General features: G+C 39.6%; 1 protein-coding gene across 1 annotated transcript; it reads left to right on the top strand.

Annotated features, from left to right (window-relative positions):
• The first annotated feature begins 2,604 nt into the window (after positions 1–2,604).
• Positions 2,605–18,996, top strand: LOC117551375 (retinal cone rhodopsin-sensitive cGMP 3',5'-cyclic phosphodiesterase subunit gamma-like). Its single transcript, XM_034224237.1, has 3 exons — positions 2,605–2,640; positions 16,509–16,666; positions 18,145–18,996. The coding sequence occupies exons 2-3, from the start codon at positions 16,524–16,526 to the stop codon at positions 18,260–18,262; spliced, it is 261 nt and encodes an 86-aa protein (XP_034080128.1). The 5' UTR covers positions 2,605–2,640; positions 16,509–16,523; the 3' UTR covers positions 18,263–18,996.
• The last annotated feature ends 644 nt before the right edge of the window (positions 18,997–19,640 follow it).

Here is a 19,640-nt window from a genome sequence, read left to right on the forward strand (position 1 = left end):
AGTATTTGAAGTACCTAAAGTTGGCTCAACATGATTTAAATGTTGTTATATGTATATTTGTAATTGTGAAACAGAATAATATAATATTAAATGACCATATAAAGAGCGATGGTGCATAACGGGTTCTCTTTTGATACTTCAAGTACATTTTTCTGTCATTCTACTTAATTTAAATTTAAATTTGTCCGATTAAAGTATTGCTCCTTGAAGCAGCACTTAGTAAGAGTTACGTTTTATTTGAGATTGTTCTGTATCTTTTTAATGGTTTTAAATGTATTTATGTGTCATTTTATAAAGTGTTTCTGTTACATTGTGTATTTATGCATTTAATATTCTTTGTAAAGCACTTTAAATTCCCTTGAAATGTTGAAACGTGCTGCATAAATACTTCTTCCACCTCTCTACATGAGTGTGTGTGTGTGTGTGTGTGTGTGTGTGTGTGTGTGTGTGTATGTGTGTGTGTGTGTGTGTATGTTACTCCATAAAGTGCATGCATGTCCGTATGTGTACATGTGTGTTTGCAAAAGAGTTCATGTGTGTGTGTGCGCGTGTGTGTGTGTGCGTGCGTGATGAGTGTGTGTTTCTGCTCCCTGGTTTGCCTCCACCTCTATTCATTGCTTCTAATGCCGTTTCCATTGCTCTCAGCCAGCGAGTGTCATCCTCTATCCTCCGTCCTGACTCCTGCGTCATGACAACGTCAGACTTTCTGAATTGGTGACATCCAATTAGTCTCTGCATCCGAGGAGAAAACGCTCACCGCTCCAATCTAATACAGTAAGTGTCCCTTAATACCAAGGGAAGCCTTAAAGCCCAGATTACAGCCTAACCCTTTCTTTTTAAATCCACTATACCTCACTTTCGCTGTTTTGCCTCTGAACCTCTTTCCACACACACCGTTACTCGACTACTATTTGCACAAGTGTGAAAGAGTTTTCCAGAAACGCTTCTCCTTGTCAGGTCAAATTTATTCCAAGCAATTGCCTCTCTTCTCTTTGAGCACACATTGGCCCTTTTAGCTTCTAAAACCTCATGCGTGCGTATGAGTCAAATGTTCCTCAGCATTATGTCAAAACTGTTGCTGCTTTACAGTCCCTCAGGGAGAGATCAGTTCAAATGTAAGTCATGTGGAATATCATTAATTTCTTACAGGGTTATAGTCGTGAAAAATGCATGAGATACCCGTGAGCTTTTGAGGAAAACAAATGAAACAACCTTTACTCAATTAATGAGATATTTTAAGCCTGTATAAGAAATACATCCATTCTTACAACCATCTGTCTCCCTGCTTGATCATTGATTTAATCTTAAAATGCACTTTTTTATGTCTTTTATACATAAATGTGTGTGTGTGTGTGTGTGTGTGTGTGTGTGTGTGTGTGTGTGTGGTGTGTGTGTGTGTGTGTGTGTGTGTGTGTGTGTGTGTGTGTGTGTGTGTGCAGGGTTGCCAACTTTGGGCACCTGGCTGGAGTGAGATTTTGATATCATGGGTTTAATTACACATATGCGCACAAAATGACTGCTATCGTGTCAGCAGCGAGACCTTAGCATATATATAAGATATATATACAATATATACAAATACACAATATTGGACACAGACTATAAAGGGCACACAGTTTCCTTGACTAATGAAAGTCAAACACATGTTTGTTTCCACTGTTTTATTGTGTGCCTGTCGCGATAAGCAATTAATTGACTTATCGTACGATAAATAAAAATGAACTCGATAAATTGCCATTTACATGAGGATGTGACTAACAGTTTGAAAGGATGTACTTGAATTATTATTATATATTATCATTATGTCAGTGGTCTAAATGGTCATACAACGGTGCCGACAATAATTTCCGGGAAAATGTATCCAACAAAATTAATTATCGTGAGAGGCCTATACATGAAACACACACACACAAACAAATCTACAGACTTACTCCAAACTGCCAAATATATTAATTAACACACTCTCACTCTCATATACTCTTTGACTCTATTTTGGCCTAGAACAATAAGCAGCAGACTTTTACTTTTTTATAATTTCTACTGGATCTTAGATCTGCGCATGCGCAATACGGGTCGGCAGTTGCGGCTCCAGAGTATTTTTGTTGGGTAAGCTATGGTAGGGCTAACCCAGGGGTCGGCAACCCGCGGCCCACGTGCCTCATGCCGCCCTTTAAGCCCTCTGCTCTGGCTCCCTTGAGCCCTAGACAAAAATAAGAAGGGAATAAAATAAAAGTATTTGTAGGACTATTTATATTTTGTTTCATGGTTGAAAATGTTTCGTATCTTGTATTTTGAGGTGATACTGTGACACATAAATAAAAAACAAAACGGTTTTAATTAGGTCAACTAAAATATAAGTCACATCCTGCTACGGTCCCGCGCGAGCGCCTTTTCTTGGAGGCGAATAACCTGACCCCCGGCTCATTGAGCGAACTATGGATAAATCAAAGAAAAGTACCGGAGGAACACAGGATTTAATTCTGTGTGGACAGAGTTATATGCTTTCACAGCAAACGATGCTGGTTTACCGGTATGTTTGATATGTAGAGAGAAGTTGTCAATGGTGGTGCAGCCTTTACGTATCGAGGAACAACAAGGGAGAGGAAGACAGCTGACGATCTTCAGTCATAATTCAATGGGGTATGTAATTTATTTCAGAAAACACTTTTTGTTATATTCCATGGAATGCTCTTAACGTCCCGATAGCAATGAATATATTACATGCTTTGACAATAAATACATACCAAAATTAATCTCTGGAAGCCGTAGCGCTGTAAAAAGCACGACCAATCATCTGAGCCGGCCCGGCTGAAATAACTGGAAGGCCTACCTGCCTGTCAGCCTTCCGTGTGTGTTGGAGGAGGGACTCTGTAAGAAAGTCTGAAGGAAGAGGCATATTTTTTCCGGTTGTGTACTTTCAAATTCTAGCGCACTCGAGCTGGTTTCTCCATTCTTACCTACCCTACCTTTAACTATTTTTAGGGTGCAGCTAGATGTTTTATTTATTTCAAAGTGGGCCCATTTTAATAATATTTTTTTTTCCTTCAAACGTGCAGAGGACTCCCCAAGTGCTGTGTTTAATTTATTTTAAAGTAGGCCTGTGTATTATTTGTAATTCTCCTTATAAGAGTTCTTTGTTTCTTATTAGAGGTTAACAGTTTTATATCATGTAATAAATAGCCTAATAAATGCAAAAAACTGTAGTTTTTGTCTGATATAACAATAAAAAACTATGAAATATGTTTTGCGGCTCCAGACAAAAAAATGTTTTGGAAAAAGGAGCAAAATGGCTCTTTTGGTCAAAAAGGTTGCAGACCCCTGGGCTAACCCATACAGTGGTGGGGCTCAAGTCAGTATTTGCAATGTAATTACACGCTCCCCTTGACAGTGAAACTTCACGCGTGAGGTTTAGATTATTTCCCTGTCTCAATCCAAATGGAACTGTATGAAATAAAAAGGCACATTTGTCTTGTAGTAAATAAAAAGGGCGACCTGGAGCCAATCCTGCTATTTCCCCACAGGTAAAAGAGTTGACATGCTGAAAACCCAACTCCTGCAGGGGGGTCTGCATGGGGGGGATTCTCCCCCAGGAGATTTTTTGAAATACTAACATAAAATACACATTCTGGTACTCTCTTGAGAAGAAAAATAAATAAATCTATTAGCCTACTACACGACATATTTAAAAAAATGAATGTCATTTTAGTTTTTTGTTACTTTGTTCTGAAAGCTGAACCTGCTGCTCCTCACTGAGAGAAGAGGCTGTGTGAATTACTTTACATTGTGGATAAGGGTGGATAGTCCCCATTGTTCTGTGTGTCAAAATGAAAGACAGCCCACACACCTATCAATCATCAAACCGTGGGGTCTTATTTCATTACGCGTTGATTTCTATCAACACGTAATGTTGTATCGATGTATATAGAGATGTACTACAGCAAAAGTATTCTCCGTCGGGACTTCCTGCAAGAACACCACGCCGTTATCTTGATTCTGATTGGCCAGAAGACATTATCAAAGATGTTCTATTGAGAAGACGATCACTACGTGACAAAAGTTTTCAAAACCGTTTCTAGTCTTCGGTGTGTGTGTGTGGTGTGGTGTGTGTGTGGTGTGTGTGTGTGTTGTGTGTGTGTGTGGTGTGTGTGGTGTGTGTGTGTGTGTGTGTGTGTGTGTGTGTGTGTGTGTGTGTGTGTGTGTGTGTGTGTGTGTGTGTGTGTGTGTGTGTGTGTGTGTGTGTGTGTGTGTGTGTGTGTGTGTGTGTGTGTGTGTGTGTGTGTGTGTGTGTGTGTGTGTGTGTGTGTGTGTGTGTGTGTGTGTGTGTCGTCGTCCCCCGTGTGTCGGGGAACTCATGCCGCGTCAAAAAATAAAACCCTCAACCCTCTTTTAAAAATGGGGGTACAACGAGCGGATACAGATTTGCTGCCGATATTACGTAATTTCAGATGGCGGACCCACAGAGAGTTGCTATCAGAAACAATGCCTGACGTGTTTTGGACGTAATCTCGTTTTGTTTACATTAGCAAGCCTCGCTCAGAGCTAACCTGCTGGAGAGCACATGTGTTTAAAAAGCAGGAAATAAAAAAAGGAACTCACCTTGTGATAAACCCGCAAGAGAAAAATTATTTGAGCTCCATACTGTTTCAGAAATAATCTTTGATGTGGTTTAGAACAGGATGGTGTATTATCACAGCAGAATTTAAATCTCCGGTAGAATTCTGGTCAGGCATTAGCTCCGCATCTTCTTCTTTTTTTCAAGCTAAGGACCCAAAATCGTTGTTTCTCTAAACAGGGCTAGAATAGAGGGGTATGAGGGATTTCTAAAATGCATGATCTGTTTGTATTTTGAGCAAAACACATAGGCATGTTTTTGTATATTTCTATAAGCATGATAGGAGCACTTTAAACTAGAAGAAGTTTCATGAAAAGTAGTTTTTCTGTAAGCCGGCTCACAAACAGAGGAACAAACCAAACGGAAAACATAACCTCCTTTGGTCGAGGCAACAAAGGCAAGAGCAGAGTAATCCTCTTTCTGTCTTAGTTTCTCTCTCACTTCATCTTTCTTGTGTCTTCTCTCCCTTGTGCTCAATCCTATGTTTTTATAAGCTGTTGTGTGTGTGTGTGTGTGTGTGTGTGTGTGTGTGTGTGTGTGTGTGTGTGTGTGTGTGTGTGTGTGTGTGTGGTGTGTGTGTGTGTGTGTGTGTGGTGGTGTGTGTGTGTGTGTGTGTGTGTGTGGTGTGTGTGTGTGTGTGTGTGTGTGTGTGTGTGTGTGTGTGTGTGTGTAGAATTAGATTTAAGGCCAAAAGATCTAGAGGAAAATCTGTTTCTCTGCTTATTGTAGGCCGAAACCAGCAATTGAGTCATTAAACATCAAAGTCAAGGTCAAGTCTGCTCCAGTTTCTCTTTCTTTCTTGTATTCTGTGTGAGACTGTGTTCAATCTCCGACAATAACATTCTTTACAATCACCAAGAGAGAAACCAATCATCCGTTTTGTCAAACCTCACATCAGATTGTCCGACGCATTCAGAAAATCCATTACATCTTTTTGCAAACAGTCATTTGTGTGGATGGTTTTGATGCAACAGCACGTTTTTACCATGAAGAAATTCTCCCTTGCTCTCATTCCTGAACATCAAAGCCAAGGTCGGGAGTGAACGAATGGTATTCATCTTTTACTGCGCAGCATGAATCTCAATGTTTATTCTCCTCGTTTATATTCTGAGGTTGCAATAATGGCTGCAGGTAAGATACATTTTCCACTGCCTCAATCCTTTTATTTTGCGCAATGTTTTCACTCCTGCCTCAAATGAAATATGGCGTATTAATAATTACAAACCCTCTGACTTGATGCTGCGCATGAAGCTAGCCTCAGTCTTTGAGGTGAAGAAATAACAGGATTTCACAGCATAGAGGTCATAGCTGTGACTCTTGCTTAAGGTACAATGCACAAGAAGTAAGATTGCTTTTGAGTTTAAGTACTTTTTGGGGTTTTCCCTTTTCCTGTAGTATATGTTTGTGTGCATGTTTGTGTGCAATCAGCGCAGACTGGGCTCTGGTTTCAGACGGAGGGTGAAAAGAGGTGCTGCAGCACAGGCAGTATATGAGAAACATAAAGAGCTTTTTGAACATTAAAGCATGGAGACATGTCACTATAGGTCCTCTTTAATAGATGAAACATTTGACACAACAGCAGCAATTGCAGACTTTCTCACTGAGATAAATAACTGCATTAATGATTTCTATGTGATTTGTACCTGAAGGATACTACTGGACAACAATGTATCTGTAATCTAGCAGGAGTGGCTCAAGCGTTCCCTGAAAAAAGTTTTGAGGAATGCCTCATGACGACAAACGATGTAAGCCTATGAAATGAGATTCAGGTCAACCTGCGCTTCGAATAACTTTTGCCAGCGTCTGATTAGCTCAGCACTTCGGCTTCTTTCAGTCTTACATAACACTGAAACACAAAGGAACTGCACTGCAAAGAACACAGGGAAAGAACCAGATGCAAAAACAATGAAAAAGGAAAACTTGTGGATTTATTCCTGCAGTAAAATGTGTCTTTTTTTGCAAGATATCTGTTAAAAAAAGGCCTTACATTATTGAAAGCAAAGCAATTCAATGTGCTATCGACACTATGACTTCCACAGACACCAGGGTTTTCTGTGAATGCTAAATCAACAGAACGGAAAGAAATTGGAATGTTCTGAAAGGAAATATAAAGCGTGTAAATACCTTTGAATCAAATAGAAAATGAATGTGTTTACTACAGGCAAATGCATACATAAAATAAATGTGCTAGTTTGAGGCTCAAACTGAAGGGTTTGTGCACTTCAAAGCTTAAAGAAACTTGGCAGATAGGAGATGGAAATGCATAATATGTTTGCATGAATGAGTAAAATCATTAGTTGCATTTGAAGTGAATTTCTGTAAGCCATGCCGTGGAATTTCAATCATAAAGGGGGAAGGAGAGGCCTGTGATTGCTGACTGAATTGAAATTAAAATGACTTGTGTAAAATACACAGCAGGGTTGTTAGGATTTTAACATCTTATATTAATGCAACAACATCAACATCTCGTTATGAATGATATATGCAGCACATCTGAAAGCAAGTTACAAAGTGCTTCTTTATCAGGAGATATGCGAAGGCAGATCAAGAAAACTATTCTGTAAAAACAGTAAAAAAATAAACATAATAGATGGAAATATAGAAGGAGCATCAAGGTCGTTATATATTTAATCAGATCTGGCAGATGAGACTAAATAAGAAACTTTATAAATGGCAAATAGGTTTTATTAAGTATTTGAGCAAGTCTTTCTTTCCAACTCAGTCTCACAGCATTTCGTGTTATAGTCACAAAATTAATCTATTGATTCGTGTTCACCAACACGATTTCGCCATTTTTTTCGTTTCACACAGAACGATTTTAAAAGCAAAGTAAATAATAACAAATTCGAAGGAAAAACTGATTTTTAAAAATACAGATTTCAGTATTCTGACACAGAACGATTTTAGAAGCAATGTATTTCTATTGGTAGTATGTTTCGTGCCTGCACCAAATAATAACAAATTAGAAGGAAAAAAAAATACAGGTTTCAGTATTCTGAGGCTCTGAGCCATTTCTTTTCCTCGCGGACGGCAACAAAACTCCGACATTATACAATTTAAAAGAAAAAGAAAAGATATTGAGTAAGAAAATCTTTTTATGAACCACACAGCTTCTGGTCTTCCAAGACCCGACCGGACAAAAAGACGTGCTGCAGGCACGAAACACACTACCAATAGAAATACATTGCTTTTAAAATCGTTCTGTGACACGAAAAAAAAGTGAAAATCGTGCTGGTGAACACGAATCAATAGAGACTATAACATGAAAGGCCATGAGACTGGGTTAAACAATGGAAAATTAGAAATCTCCAACGAGGCGTTTTGGGGCAGCATAGACTGTGTTAGAGTTTTACTCGCTACAGGGTGTACTTTGAGGGTTTTTGACTCTGCAGACCGTTTACATGTCTTACCCCGGCTGATACTTCACTAAATCCACTGTTTTAATTGTTCCCTATATTGCCCCTATGCCCTGTAAGGTGTCCTTGGGTGTTACGAAAGGCGCCCCCCAAAATAAATGTATTATTATTTATTTATTATTACATGCATAAAAACCTTCATAACACACAAGGGGACGGGTAATAACCGGAAAAGCATGACATGGGCCCTTTAACTAACAGAGAAATTCAATAAAATGGCAAAAAGTAATGGCACTTTGAGCTTCACATGCTGTATGAAAAGTACTATATAAATAAAGCTTTATTATTATAATTATAAATGACAACAAAGATATGTATAACATGATAGCTGGTGTTAGAGGAAGGCTCTTTGAAATCCTATGATCAGGCTGGAGAAAGAAAAAGGTTGGGAAGCATGGACTATAAGTGTAGGAGTGTGCAGTACTGAGGTCAACATTGCTTTTATTATCCCGTCAGCATGTTCAAATGGGATTAGAGAGTGTTTTAGGTTGAGGGTGACCTGCTGTACATCGACTCTGTCAACACTCTTACTGTCCAACAACCATCTGATCTGATATTCAGCAGCAAGCCAGACAGTCTGAGCCTCTATTCATACAGGGCAGACATGTTAGGATATGTGTGGTTCATGCATAACACTATTATTAGACCATGTGCTACTGTAGACAGTCTTATATTTTAAAGCTCACCCCATGAAAGCTTGAATGGTGGCTGAAAAAACGATGTAGTTGCTGTCTTGACTGTGTTTTCACGGTAGTAAAAATAGCCAAACAATCAATAAAACCTCTTGAATCCGCAGGGTAACTTCTCTACTGTATTTTCTCCAATATGTCCAAACACATGCAGACAGTTGTTAAGAAAGTACAATATTTCTCCTTTCATTATTGAGTAGGGGTGTCAAGATAAAGCGGTATTAACGATAAGCCTGGCTGTGATCTTTAAACAATGATATTTTTATATTGTGTTGTAAATATTACACGTAATATTGTGTTAATACTGTAGTCAAGCACCTCTTAAAAATGTTGTAGTCAAGCACCTCTTAAAAATGTTGGTATCTTCCACCTTTTATTGTAACGGCCCGTCCACACAGCAGTTTTGAACAAATCTTGAAAATCTTGGAGCTGGGCGTGTCTGACAGCTTGGGGATTTTTTGCGAGCAACACGACCAACAACCAATCACATGAATCTCCCGCCCCCGACATACAAAGCAAAAAAAAACGGGAATTTTATGCGAGCAATATATATATATATATAAACTCCCCAAACAGGCGAAAACCTACCAGTTTCACCCACTGTCTCTGGCACCTCCCTCCATGCCTGGTTCCTCCGGTTTGTATCCTGGTAAATAGTCTGGTCGTAAAGAACCGGGTGATTTGCTACCGTAATTTCTCGTTTGGAATATGAGGAAATGAACTGCGGTCTGGCTCTCCCTGCTTACACGCGGTTTGATTGGCTGACGCTTCCAGCTCAGCTTCAAAAGTTGAACATTGCTCAACTTTTGAATCCTGAACATCCTGGAAATCCTGGAAATCTTCGCTTCGCTCCCCCACAATGCAGTTCGGCGACAAGCGAGGAAAAGTGACGTCATCCCCATTCAAAGTCAATGGGCAGAGAAGCGGTGGAAGCGGTGGAAGAATCGTCTAAAGCTGCTGTGTGGACGGGCCGTAAGTGTAATATGTAGTGTTGGATTCACTCTAGTCTGGTCTTGATTCAGTCTCGCTCTGCCTTGATCTTGGTCTTGACTTCTTAAAGTCTTGGTCTTGTCTTGGTCTTGATCTCTTAAAGTCTTGGTCTTGTCTTGGTCTCTTAAAGTCTTGGTCTTGACCTCTTAAGGTCTTGATCTCTTAAAGTCTTGGTCTTGTCTTGGTCTTGATCTCTTAAAGTATTGGTATTGTCTTGGTCTTGACCTCTTAAAGTCTTGGTCTTGTCTTAGTCTTGACCTCTTAAGGTCTTGTCTTGGTCTTGATGTCTTAAAGTATTAGTCTTGTCTTGGTCTTGACCTCTTAAGGTCTTGCCTTGGTCTCGACCTCTTAAAGTCTTGGTCTTGGTCTTGATCTCTTAAAGTATTGGTCTTGTCTTGGTCTTGACCTCTTAAAGTATTGGTCTTGTCTTAGTCTTTACCTCTTAAGGTCTTGTCTTGGTCTTGATCTCTTAAAGTATTGGTCTTATCTTGGTCTTGATCTCTTAAAGTCTTGGTCTTGTCTTGGTCTTGATCTCTTAAAGTATTGGTCTTGTCTTGGTCTTGATCTCTTAAAGTATTGGTCTTGTCTTGGTCTTGACCTCTTAAAGTATTGGCCTTGTCTTGGTCTTGATCTCTTAAAGTCTTGGTCTTGTCTTGGTCTTGACATCTTAATGTCTTGGTCTTGCCTTAGTCTCGACCTCTTAAAGTCTTGGTCTTGTCTTGGTCTTGACCTCTTAATGTCTTGGTCTTGCCTTGGTCTCGACCTCTTAAAGTCTTGGTCTTGTCTTGGTCTTGACCTCTTAAAGTATTGGTCTTGTCTTGGTCTCTTAAAGTCTTGGTCTTGTCTTGGTCTTGATCTCTTAAAGTCTTGGTCTTGTCTTGGTCTTGACATCTTAAAGTATTGGTCTTGTCTTGGTCTTGACCTCTTAAAGTCTTGGTCTTGTCTTGGTCTTGATCTCTTAAGGTCTTGTCTTGGTCTTGACTTCTTAAAGTATTGGTCTTGTATTGGTCTTGACCTCTTAAAGTCTTGATCTTGCCTTGGTCTTGACCTCTTAACGTCGTGGTCTTGTCTTGGTCTTGATCTCTTAAAGTCTTGGTCTTGTCTTGGTCTTGATCTCTTAAAGTCTTGGTCTTGTCTTGGTCTTGATCTCTTAAAGTATTGGTCTTGTCTTGGTCTTGACCTCTTAAAGTCTTGGTCTTGTCTTGGTCTCTTAAAGTCTTGGGTTGCGGTTGAATAGTCCAAAAATCAGCTCCTATCGTCTATCCCTATCATCTATTCCTTGACCTCTGTGTGAAACGTCACGGGGTTAAGGAATAGTGGAAAGGAGAATTCAAAAGGATTTAGGAGAAGAGACTGCGGTACTTTAGAGAATCCGACTGCACTTTCACTATCCGACATATTTATGATGCGCCTGCGTCTGCTGCTGTGGGGAAACTACAGTTTTCTATACAGCAGACAACATGGATGTATAATAAGAACGACGGACTACTGTAAACTCATATAGAGACTCTGCACCGCGCTCTGATGCTGTTGCTTTATGCTTTATGAACGTGGACAACAGAGAAACATATTCTTCATGACCAAAGTTGGAATTGAAATACAAAAGGAGAGTGAAACTTATGCTTGTCACCCTCTCCCTCCGGTCCACATTAATACGTTGTAAATGTTTCATACAACCATAACATTCCATGGGTCCTTTATAATATACCTTTCTAAGAATGTCCACAATGTCCTCTGTCAAATAAATGTGGAAAAGCTACAAAATACAGCCTATATTCTACCCTTGGTAGCAGTTGCGGGGAATTGCCCAATAAATGTTTTAATGTAAGTGAGTGTTGATGTGTCTGAGGTCTTTTCATTTATATACTTAATTCTATCTTTAAGAGAAAAGTTTGTGTTTTTACAGTTTTGAACTTAAACATATCAATTAGTCTTTGAGTTCAGCGTCCAAAGTGACAGTAGAGACTGTGGTTCAGTCCTGTCTAGACCCTTTTTGATTTAAAAAAAAGGTGCATTCATACACCGAGAATAGTCACTCATGGTCTCTTTGAGCTTTTTGCAGAGTGGGCAGTAAACCTCCATACATCCAGCATAATCATATGTTCTGTATGCCTGCACTGTTTACTGTATGAAAGCTCAGCTGTAAAAAGAGTATGGTTTCCTCTGAACACACACAGGAATGCATGCTTCATGAAAGAACAGATTTGTCAGGTAAAGTCATACTTAGCTGATGTTTGACATGCTGTAAAATGAACACACACACACAACCACATTTACCCTCATTGCTCTGGCCCTGTTCTATTTTACAAGTCCTTAGTTAATTTAATTAGTGGCATACGCATATACGCACAGACTTAAGAAGTGTAAGCTCAAAGATTGACATATTGACCTGCTATAAAGAAGTCATTGATACACGGTAGCTAGGTAAAAATTATAATTAAAACAATTAAAATAGTTAACTCAAAGTAATAGATCAATGGTGACAAAATAAACCAGATTTTTTTTTTTTTAATTGTTAGCTTTTCCCAGTACATAGACTACAGGTCTTTGAAGATCTTAGCTAAAAGGAAAGGATAGATGCTTCAACTATAAGCTAACAATATAAAACCAGGGTTGCCAACTTTGGGTACCTGGCTGGAGGGAGATTTTGATATCATGGGTTTAATTACACATATGCGCACTAAATGGCTGCTATCGTGTCAGTAGCGGGACCTTAGCATATATATAGGATATATATACAAATACACAATATTGGACACAGACTATAAAGGGCACACAGTTTCAGTCACTAATGAAAGTCAAACACATGTTTTTTTCCACTGTTTTATTGTGTGCCTGTCGCGATAAGCAATTAATTGACTTATCGTACGATAAATATAAATGAACTCAATAAATTGACATTTACATGAGGTTGTGACTAGCAGTTTGAAAGGATGTACTTGAACTATTATTATATATTATCATTATGTCAGTGGTCTAAAATGGTCATACAACGGTGCCGACAATATTATCGTTTATCGCAATCATTTCTGGGAAAATGTATCCAACAAAATGAATTATCGTGAGAGGCCTATAGTTAAATGTTTGTATTGTTTAGCACCGTTTCTGGTGGTTTGGGTTATCAATAAACATCATTAGCATGTTAGCATGTTAGCATGGCGTATTTGATTTGTGGTGTGATTACATTTATGAAACCAGTGGTGATCCTAGAGTCGGTGGGGCCCTAGGCAAACATTCACTGGGGACACCTCGAACCAGCTTTTCATCACCACGCTCAGCCGACAGCTCCCCGGAGCTATGCATGGGGCCGCCTTGAGGGGGTTTCCCGACATGTCGTTGCAGTAAATTAAAGGGTGTTTCATGTTGTCGTTGCTGTGGACCTTCTTAATCTACCTTCTTTGGGGGCCTCCTTCTGGTCCGGGGCCCCAAGCAGTTGCCTGCCTTGCCTGTTCGCATGGAGCACCCCTGTATGAAACAGGCTGTTCCTACAGACGGGTAATCCAGGGTGCAAAGACAGCAGCCTGTGTTGTTAACAAGACTACTTTCTATTAAAGAGGCATATCCATTGTACTCCGCTTTAGGAGAAGATGCAAATGGTTACTGAAGTTGACAAATGTGCAGCATATGATCAACAACAACTATAAACCAATGCACAAAACGATTAGAAAATGCTCAGAAATGTAGGGTTTATTTAAGAACGAACTGTCTGTCCTTGTTTTTCTGAAAAACTAAAATACTTCTTATCACCATCAGTGTGAAACTTCCAATTTAACATTATTTGAAGAAAGGATATTATTGGACAAGCTACCGAAAGGATAGATATTTAACTAGAAAGGCACTTGTAAGAGCTCCACAAAGACAAAATAAAGCTGGTAATATGTGACGCTATACCTGTAGAAGTCTGTGTTTGTTTAGTTAATTAAAGCATTCTTTAATGAAATCCCCCAATGATGTTAGTACCAATCAGCTCTCTGTTGTGTTGTGGCGTCAGAACGCTTCCAAACAAGTTAATCCTCGATCCTCCCTTAGATTCACATGTTCCACACGCAGGTGCTACATCATTACAGCGAAACTTTCAGTGTCATTATTTCACCACAGTTTAGATGTTCTGACCAGGCGAGGAACATTTCATATTATCTTAAATGTTAACAACACATCATTATGGCAATTAAATATGGGTTTTTTCAGTCATCTCTTCCAAAAAATATGTATATAGGAAGTTTTAAGGCAACTTGACTTTTCTACTTACATACCTGGTGTTAATCAGATTAATCAAAGTATAAGACTGGTTTTTTTAAGGATAAGAAGGAATTTAGTTGTAAAATAACGTATACTGAAGATAATGGGAAATGTAATGTTTTGGGAAGAAAGACGACACCTACTCTTTTTGGTGTTAAAATACCATAATTTTCACACCCAACGATGTCCTAAAGCCAAAAACCTGATCAAACTAATTATTTTCCTAAACACTTTTACAGTATTGAACCTACAATGTCTTCTAACTCAATCAAAGCTTCAATTTATATACCAGAAAGAAGACGTGGCTTGTATTCATGTTCATGTTGTTTGTTTTCTTGGTCACAGTTAATCCATATATCTATATCTATACCAATAATAATCTAATCCCACACGTGGAAAACAGCTTCTCACATGGACTCACAACAAGCAGATCGTCGCCTCTCAAAGCTGGGGTCAGGCGTGCTGAGGTTTAAGAGGAATTAGCCAGATTAATCTTTGACATTCTCTTCTCAGTAAATTGGGTGATGTGAACAAGGACAAATAGACTCTGGGATGAAGGGGGTTGTGAGAGGTTTTCTAGATTTTTCTGGGGGGGCACATGTGACTGGAAAGAGGAGGATGTTGGGATTAGAGAAGATATAAAAGCACAACACAGGACTGCGCACGTCAATAACTCAAAGAGAATAGAGAAGCTGATCGGCGGTGGCCTCTTGGGATATCTGTGACAACAGGTGAGAGAAAACTAATGCAGGATATTGAGAGTCCAATTAGACATTAGATGAGGATGAATAAGAGTTTAACAAATGGGAAATGGCTAAAACTGTAATAACTTGAATGCAAACTGTAAAGAAGAGAAGAATGACTTAAGACTGTCTTGGCTGGCAATATGGTTTGATGTTGGACTTTAAATGACTTAAGGTGGATTGAAAACTGTTGGTTGGAGTATAGATAAAGTCAAGTTTACATGTGCAATTGAAACAAACAAAGAAAGGCAGTAGTACAAAGTTGAAGTCGGTGACAGGTGTGTTTTTTCTAATACCCTCGCGTAAAGAGGATTAACATTAAGGGGTTTGTTAAGGGCTTTTTTGTTTTCCTTATTGTGTTTCCACGCAGAATCATAGGAAGATAAGACCTCAATCTAGATCTGTTACTGCTAATGCAACCAATGCTTGTGTTTCAACTTAAAGCAGGGTTGGTTTTCCATCACGGACACATTGCTGTAATGGGATTATCAGGGTCGGACGTCAAAGGAAGTTGAAATTGTGGAGCCGCAAAAGATTTGAACGTTTGCTTATGATCAAGTTTCAAGATTCAAGGCTTTTATTTGTTATGTGTACATAGCTACAGTGTAGTTATGACAATGAAAATCTTAGGTCACAGGCTCCTCCAACAGTGCAACACAATAACACAGATAAAATAGTACAAGTAAATAAAATAGAATATAATAGAAACAGAATATGATAGAAACTGTGCAGAATAGTCTAGTAATTGGAATATTGATATATGTGAGTTGCAAACAGATGAATGTTATGTATGTTCTTGTGACTTTATTAGCAAGTGTTATAAGTAACATCATCAGGGTGTCTTATGGCGCATTTCCACTACAGCGCGGAGCTCGCTTTAAGCGTGCCGTGCCCGGCCCGTTTTTGGTTGCGTTTCCACTTGGCGTAGTTCCGGCTAGCGGGTACTATTTCACAGTTTTCTGGCCCCATAAAATCGAGGTTCTTTCCAGGCCAACCAGGCTGAGTCGGGCTGAGTATGCTAAACTAGAGAGAGAATCGCTGGCAAGGGGGCTACAACTACAACAAGATGAACATATTTGACCGTGATTTAATTGTAATACACGTTTCAAAATGATGCCGAAGTAACAACATACTGATACCAGTTAGTAAAAACCATGAATTAATGCTTTGACAAGTCTGCAGACAGACGGCAGGCGAAAAACATTTTAAAATGCGTGTTTTCTAAATGGAGATCGGCTAAGCTAACGCAGTATATGCTCCGACCGTCCACACTCACAACAACGGCCTATACAGACATAAATAAAGCAGCGACTATTCGCCATGACACAGACAGTCTGTGGTTTGTACTTGTTTAACTTTTGTCTAGTTTCTGAACAGATATTAGGAGCTGTGAGCTCTGAGTGCTAAGAGCTAACGTTGGTTTTGTGGTTCTCATTGAAGATGACGTCACGGCTCCGCCTACACTGTGTTACTATAGTTACTGCCCCAGCTACTAAACTGTAATGGAAACGCAGCATAAAGTGAGCCAGTCCTAACAAGGCCTAATGAGGCCTAACCATACCGAGCGAGGCCCTATATGCGCCATAAATTGAAAAGGCTGAGGTCCGAAAGCATGTCCGTGATTTCTGAGAAGGGCAATTAGCCGTCTGCGCCATCAGAGCGGGATTAAAACTAATCTGGCTGTAGGAACTAATCTATGTAATCTCCGCTGATTAGCATTGAAAGCTGGGAGGAAACAGGATTAGCAGAGGGCATCAGAGGGGGGGGGTAGATGTAGAGTAAATGTCAGTGTGGTGACCCTTGCCTTCTGTCTTTTCAGAGACCCTCAGCAGAAATGAACAGCGCCCCCCCTGCAGGAAGTGCTCTGACCCCTGGGAGCACAACGGGCCCCACCACGCCCAAAAAGGGACCCCCCAAATTCAAGCAAAGGCAGACGCGTACATTCAAGAGCAAGGCACCAAAGCCAGGCCAGAAAGGGTAAGAGCAACAACTCATATTGAAAGTCAAAGTCAACTTTATTGTCAGTCTTTCAGTTTGTGTGGAGAGATCGAAATGATTGTTTCCCACAATCCCGAATACAAAAACAAATATATGTATGCAAATATGTAGATAGGCTATCTATATATACAAAATGAAAGACACATTTATACATATGCACACATTAAGACCTAAATAAAAGCACAACAATCAGTATAAAATAACAGTCACTTCAATATCTTTGAAAAATGAAAATGAATATCCGCTCGTTGTACACCCATTTCTAAAAGATTTGGGTACAGTAAATGCAACCAAATCAAATCAAGGCAAGTTTATTTCTGTAGCACCATTAAATGCTTTTGTAGTGACCACGATATCCATTTGTTTTAGTCTTTTGTCTGTGATTCACTGGGCTGCGCTTGTTGTTGAGAGAAAAAATAAAATAAATGTCCAGATGCGATTGAAAAGTACAATATGCTTGTGTATTCCAAAAAGGAAGTGGAAAAAAATAAATAAACGTTTTCAAACAAACTTTTTCTCATGCAAACTGATACTTCAAATATTAAAGTCAAAATAAGGAACCAGGCTCCCAAGAAGGTCTAAAAGGATAAATTAATATAAACTAAGGGAATGGCTTTATAAACTAGCAGCAGTATTCTGAAATCTATTAAAGGTCACCTATTATGCAGAATCCACTTGTCTCTTCTACATCAACATGTGTCCCCTCTTCTTCATGTCTCTTCTACATCAACATGTGTCCCCTCTTCTTCATGTCTCTTCTACATCAACATGTGTCCCCTCTTCTTCATGTCTCTTCTACATCAACATGTGTCCCCTCTTCTTCATGTCTCTTCTACATCAACATGTGTCCCCTCTTCTTCATGTCTCTTCTACATCAACATGTGTCCCCTCTTCTTTATGTCTCTTCTACATCAACATGTGTCCCCTCTTCTTCATGTCTCTTCTACATCAACATGTGTCCCCTCTTCTTCATGTCTCTTCTACATCAACATGTGTCCCCTCTGTGGAAAGAGATTCTGAAAGTTTCAGGAAAAAAGATTCTCTCTCTTTTTGTCCTGATCCATTTCTATAAAAACCTGTCTGAAAATGAGCTGATCAGATTTTGGCCACTTTATGATGTTTGTAGCCATTAGCCAATCAGCAACCAAGGTAACCCCCCCCCCCCTTATCACCTGAATGTCCTCCTAGAGCACCATTGTGTTCTTTGTAACCAAATCTCTCTCAGAGGGGCGTGGGGAGGGGCTCCTTATTTTCATCTAAAGTAACAGAATCAGCACTTTGGAAACAGGGCTGAAACAGAGGGGATTATGGGTAATGCTGCAATGATCTGTTTGGTATTTGGAGACAAACACTTCAGAGACATGTTTTGGATATATCTGAGACCTGTGATATATTGATGAAGAACAGTATAATAGGGGAACTTTAAATCACCTTCCTGCTTGTGTTCTGTCCTCCAGATTTGGCGATGATATCCCCGGCATGGAGGGTCTCGGCACAGACATCACGGTGGTTTGCCCCTGGGAAGCCTTCGGCGACATGGAGCTCAGCGACTTGGCCAAATACGGCATCATCTAAACCTGCTGCCTTCCTCTCCTTCCTGCACCTTTCCTCCGCTTAATCCCCTCCTCCCGGCTCGGCACGCCGCGATAAGGCTGCCCGAGAAACCCCCTAATGCCCTCTCATGCTTCGCTCCACTAAGTGGATAGAAAAGCATAAATATGGAGTTATTTCTATTATTACATAATTACTGTTTATATTATATATATATATATATATATATACTTGAAATGAGAAGACGAGAAAAACCACCTCTGTTATTCCCCTCATCCATCTTTGATAGTCCTTTCCTTTCCACCTCTCCCCCTTCGATACTAATCACCCACGGTAATGGACGCAAGCAAAACACTAGTCATTACTAGAGTGTATTTGCTTTTAGCTGTCTATAAAAATGTAAATATTTTGTTCTCAGCATTTTGACCTTGTACTTCCATCCTACCTTTTGTACTTCCTCCTGCTTTTATTTTGCGTTGTATTTTGTACTCCTTGTGAACACCAGGTTACTGTGAACACCAGGGGATGCAAGGAGAGCGTGCAATATTGCTGTAATGGTGAAAACTACAAAGGGTTTTTCACTTGATCATGGAGGATTAACTCCCTTTTATCCCAAGTCTATCTCCTTGCTGCTATCTGAACCCATGTCCCTCTCCTTAGAGCAAACAAAAGCATGTACTGTTTGTTTTGTGCTCCTAGCACAACACCACACATAATGTACTGTGAACGGTCCTGATAGCCGCAATAAAATTAGAATATTTTAATTAATCTTGTTGTTTTATTTCTGGAACACCTCACAATGATGGAAGGTTTTAAACATATCCAACTATCATGACTACAAATGACTAACAAGGGCCTTGGATCAGGAACAAAATGACTCTCATTCCCGGCAGTCTTCTAACTCGAATTGATGACATTTCCTTCTGTGTCTCCTGACCACAATGATGTCTGAGTACATCTAATAATAATTACCGCTCACTTTAAGGCTTCCTGACATCAACCCACTCCGACAAGGCTCTCTGTTGGAAAAGGAAAACAACAAGAAATGATATCAACAGTTCTTTATCATCTCACATAGAACAATAAATGATAGCAAGTGTAAGATCCATCTCACAGATCAAACCCCTGATTGTTGTCATACAGTAAGTTCTGGGACCATCGTATCACAGACATTATTAATCGTATTTTTATATAGACTCATATAATCCTTTTCTACTGAACTTTAACGAGAGTCTCCACCCACACTGACAGCAACAACCGAGCTAAAAGCTAACAACAGTTTTCCAGACACACCCTTTTTGAATGGCAGTGGATATGAGCGTTGTATACATGGTTTAGAGGAGGCCTTATACACCAATGAGTATGATCATAATGCCTTTATCATATATTCACATGGTGGCTC

The sequence above is a fragment of the Gymnodraco acuticeps genome, unplaced genomic scaffold (assembly GCF_902827175.1).
Source record: "Gymnodraco acuticeps unplaced genomic scaffold, fGymAcu1.1, whole genome shotgun sequence".
Lineage (NCBI taxonomy): Eukaryota > Metazoa > Chordata > Actinopteri > Perciformes > Bathydraconidae > Gymnodraco > Gymnodraco acuticeps.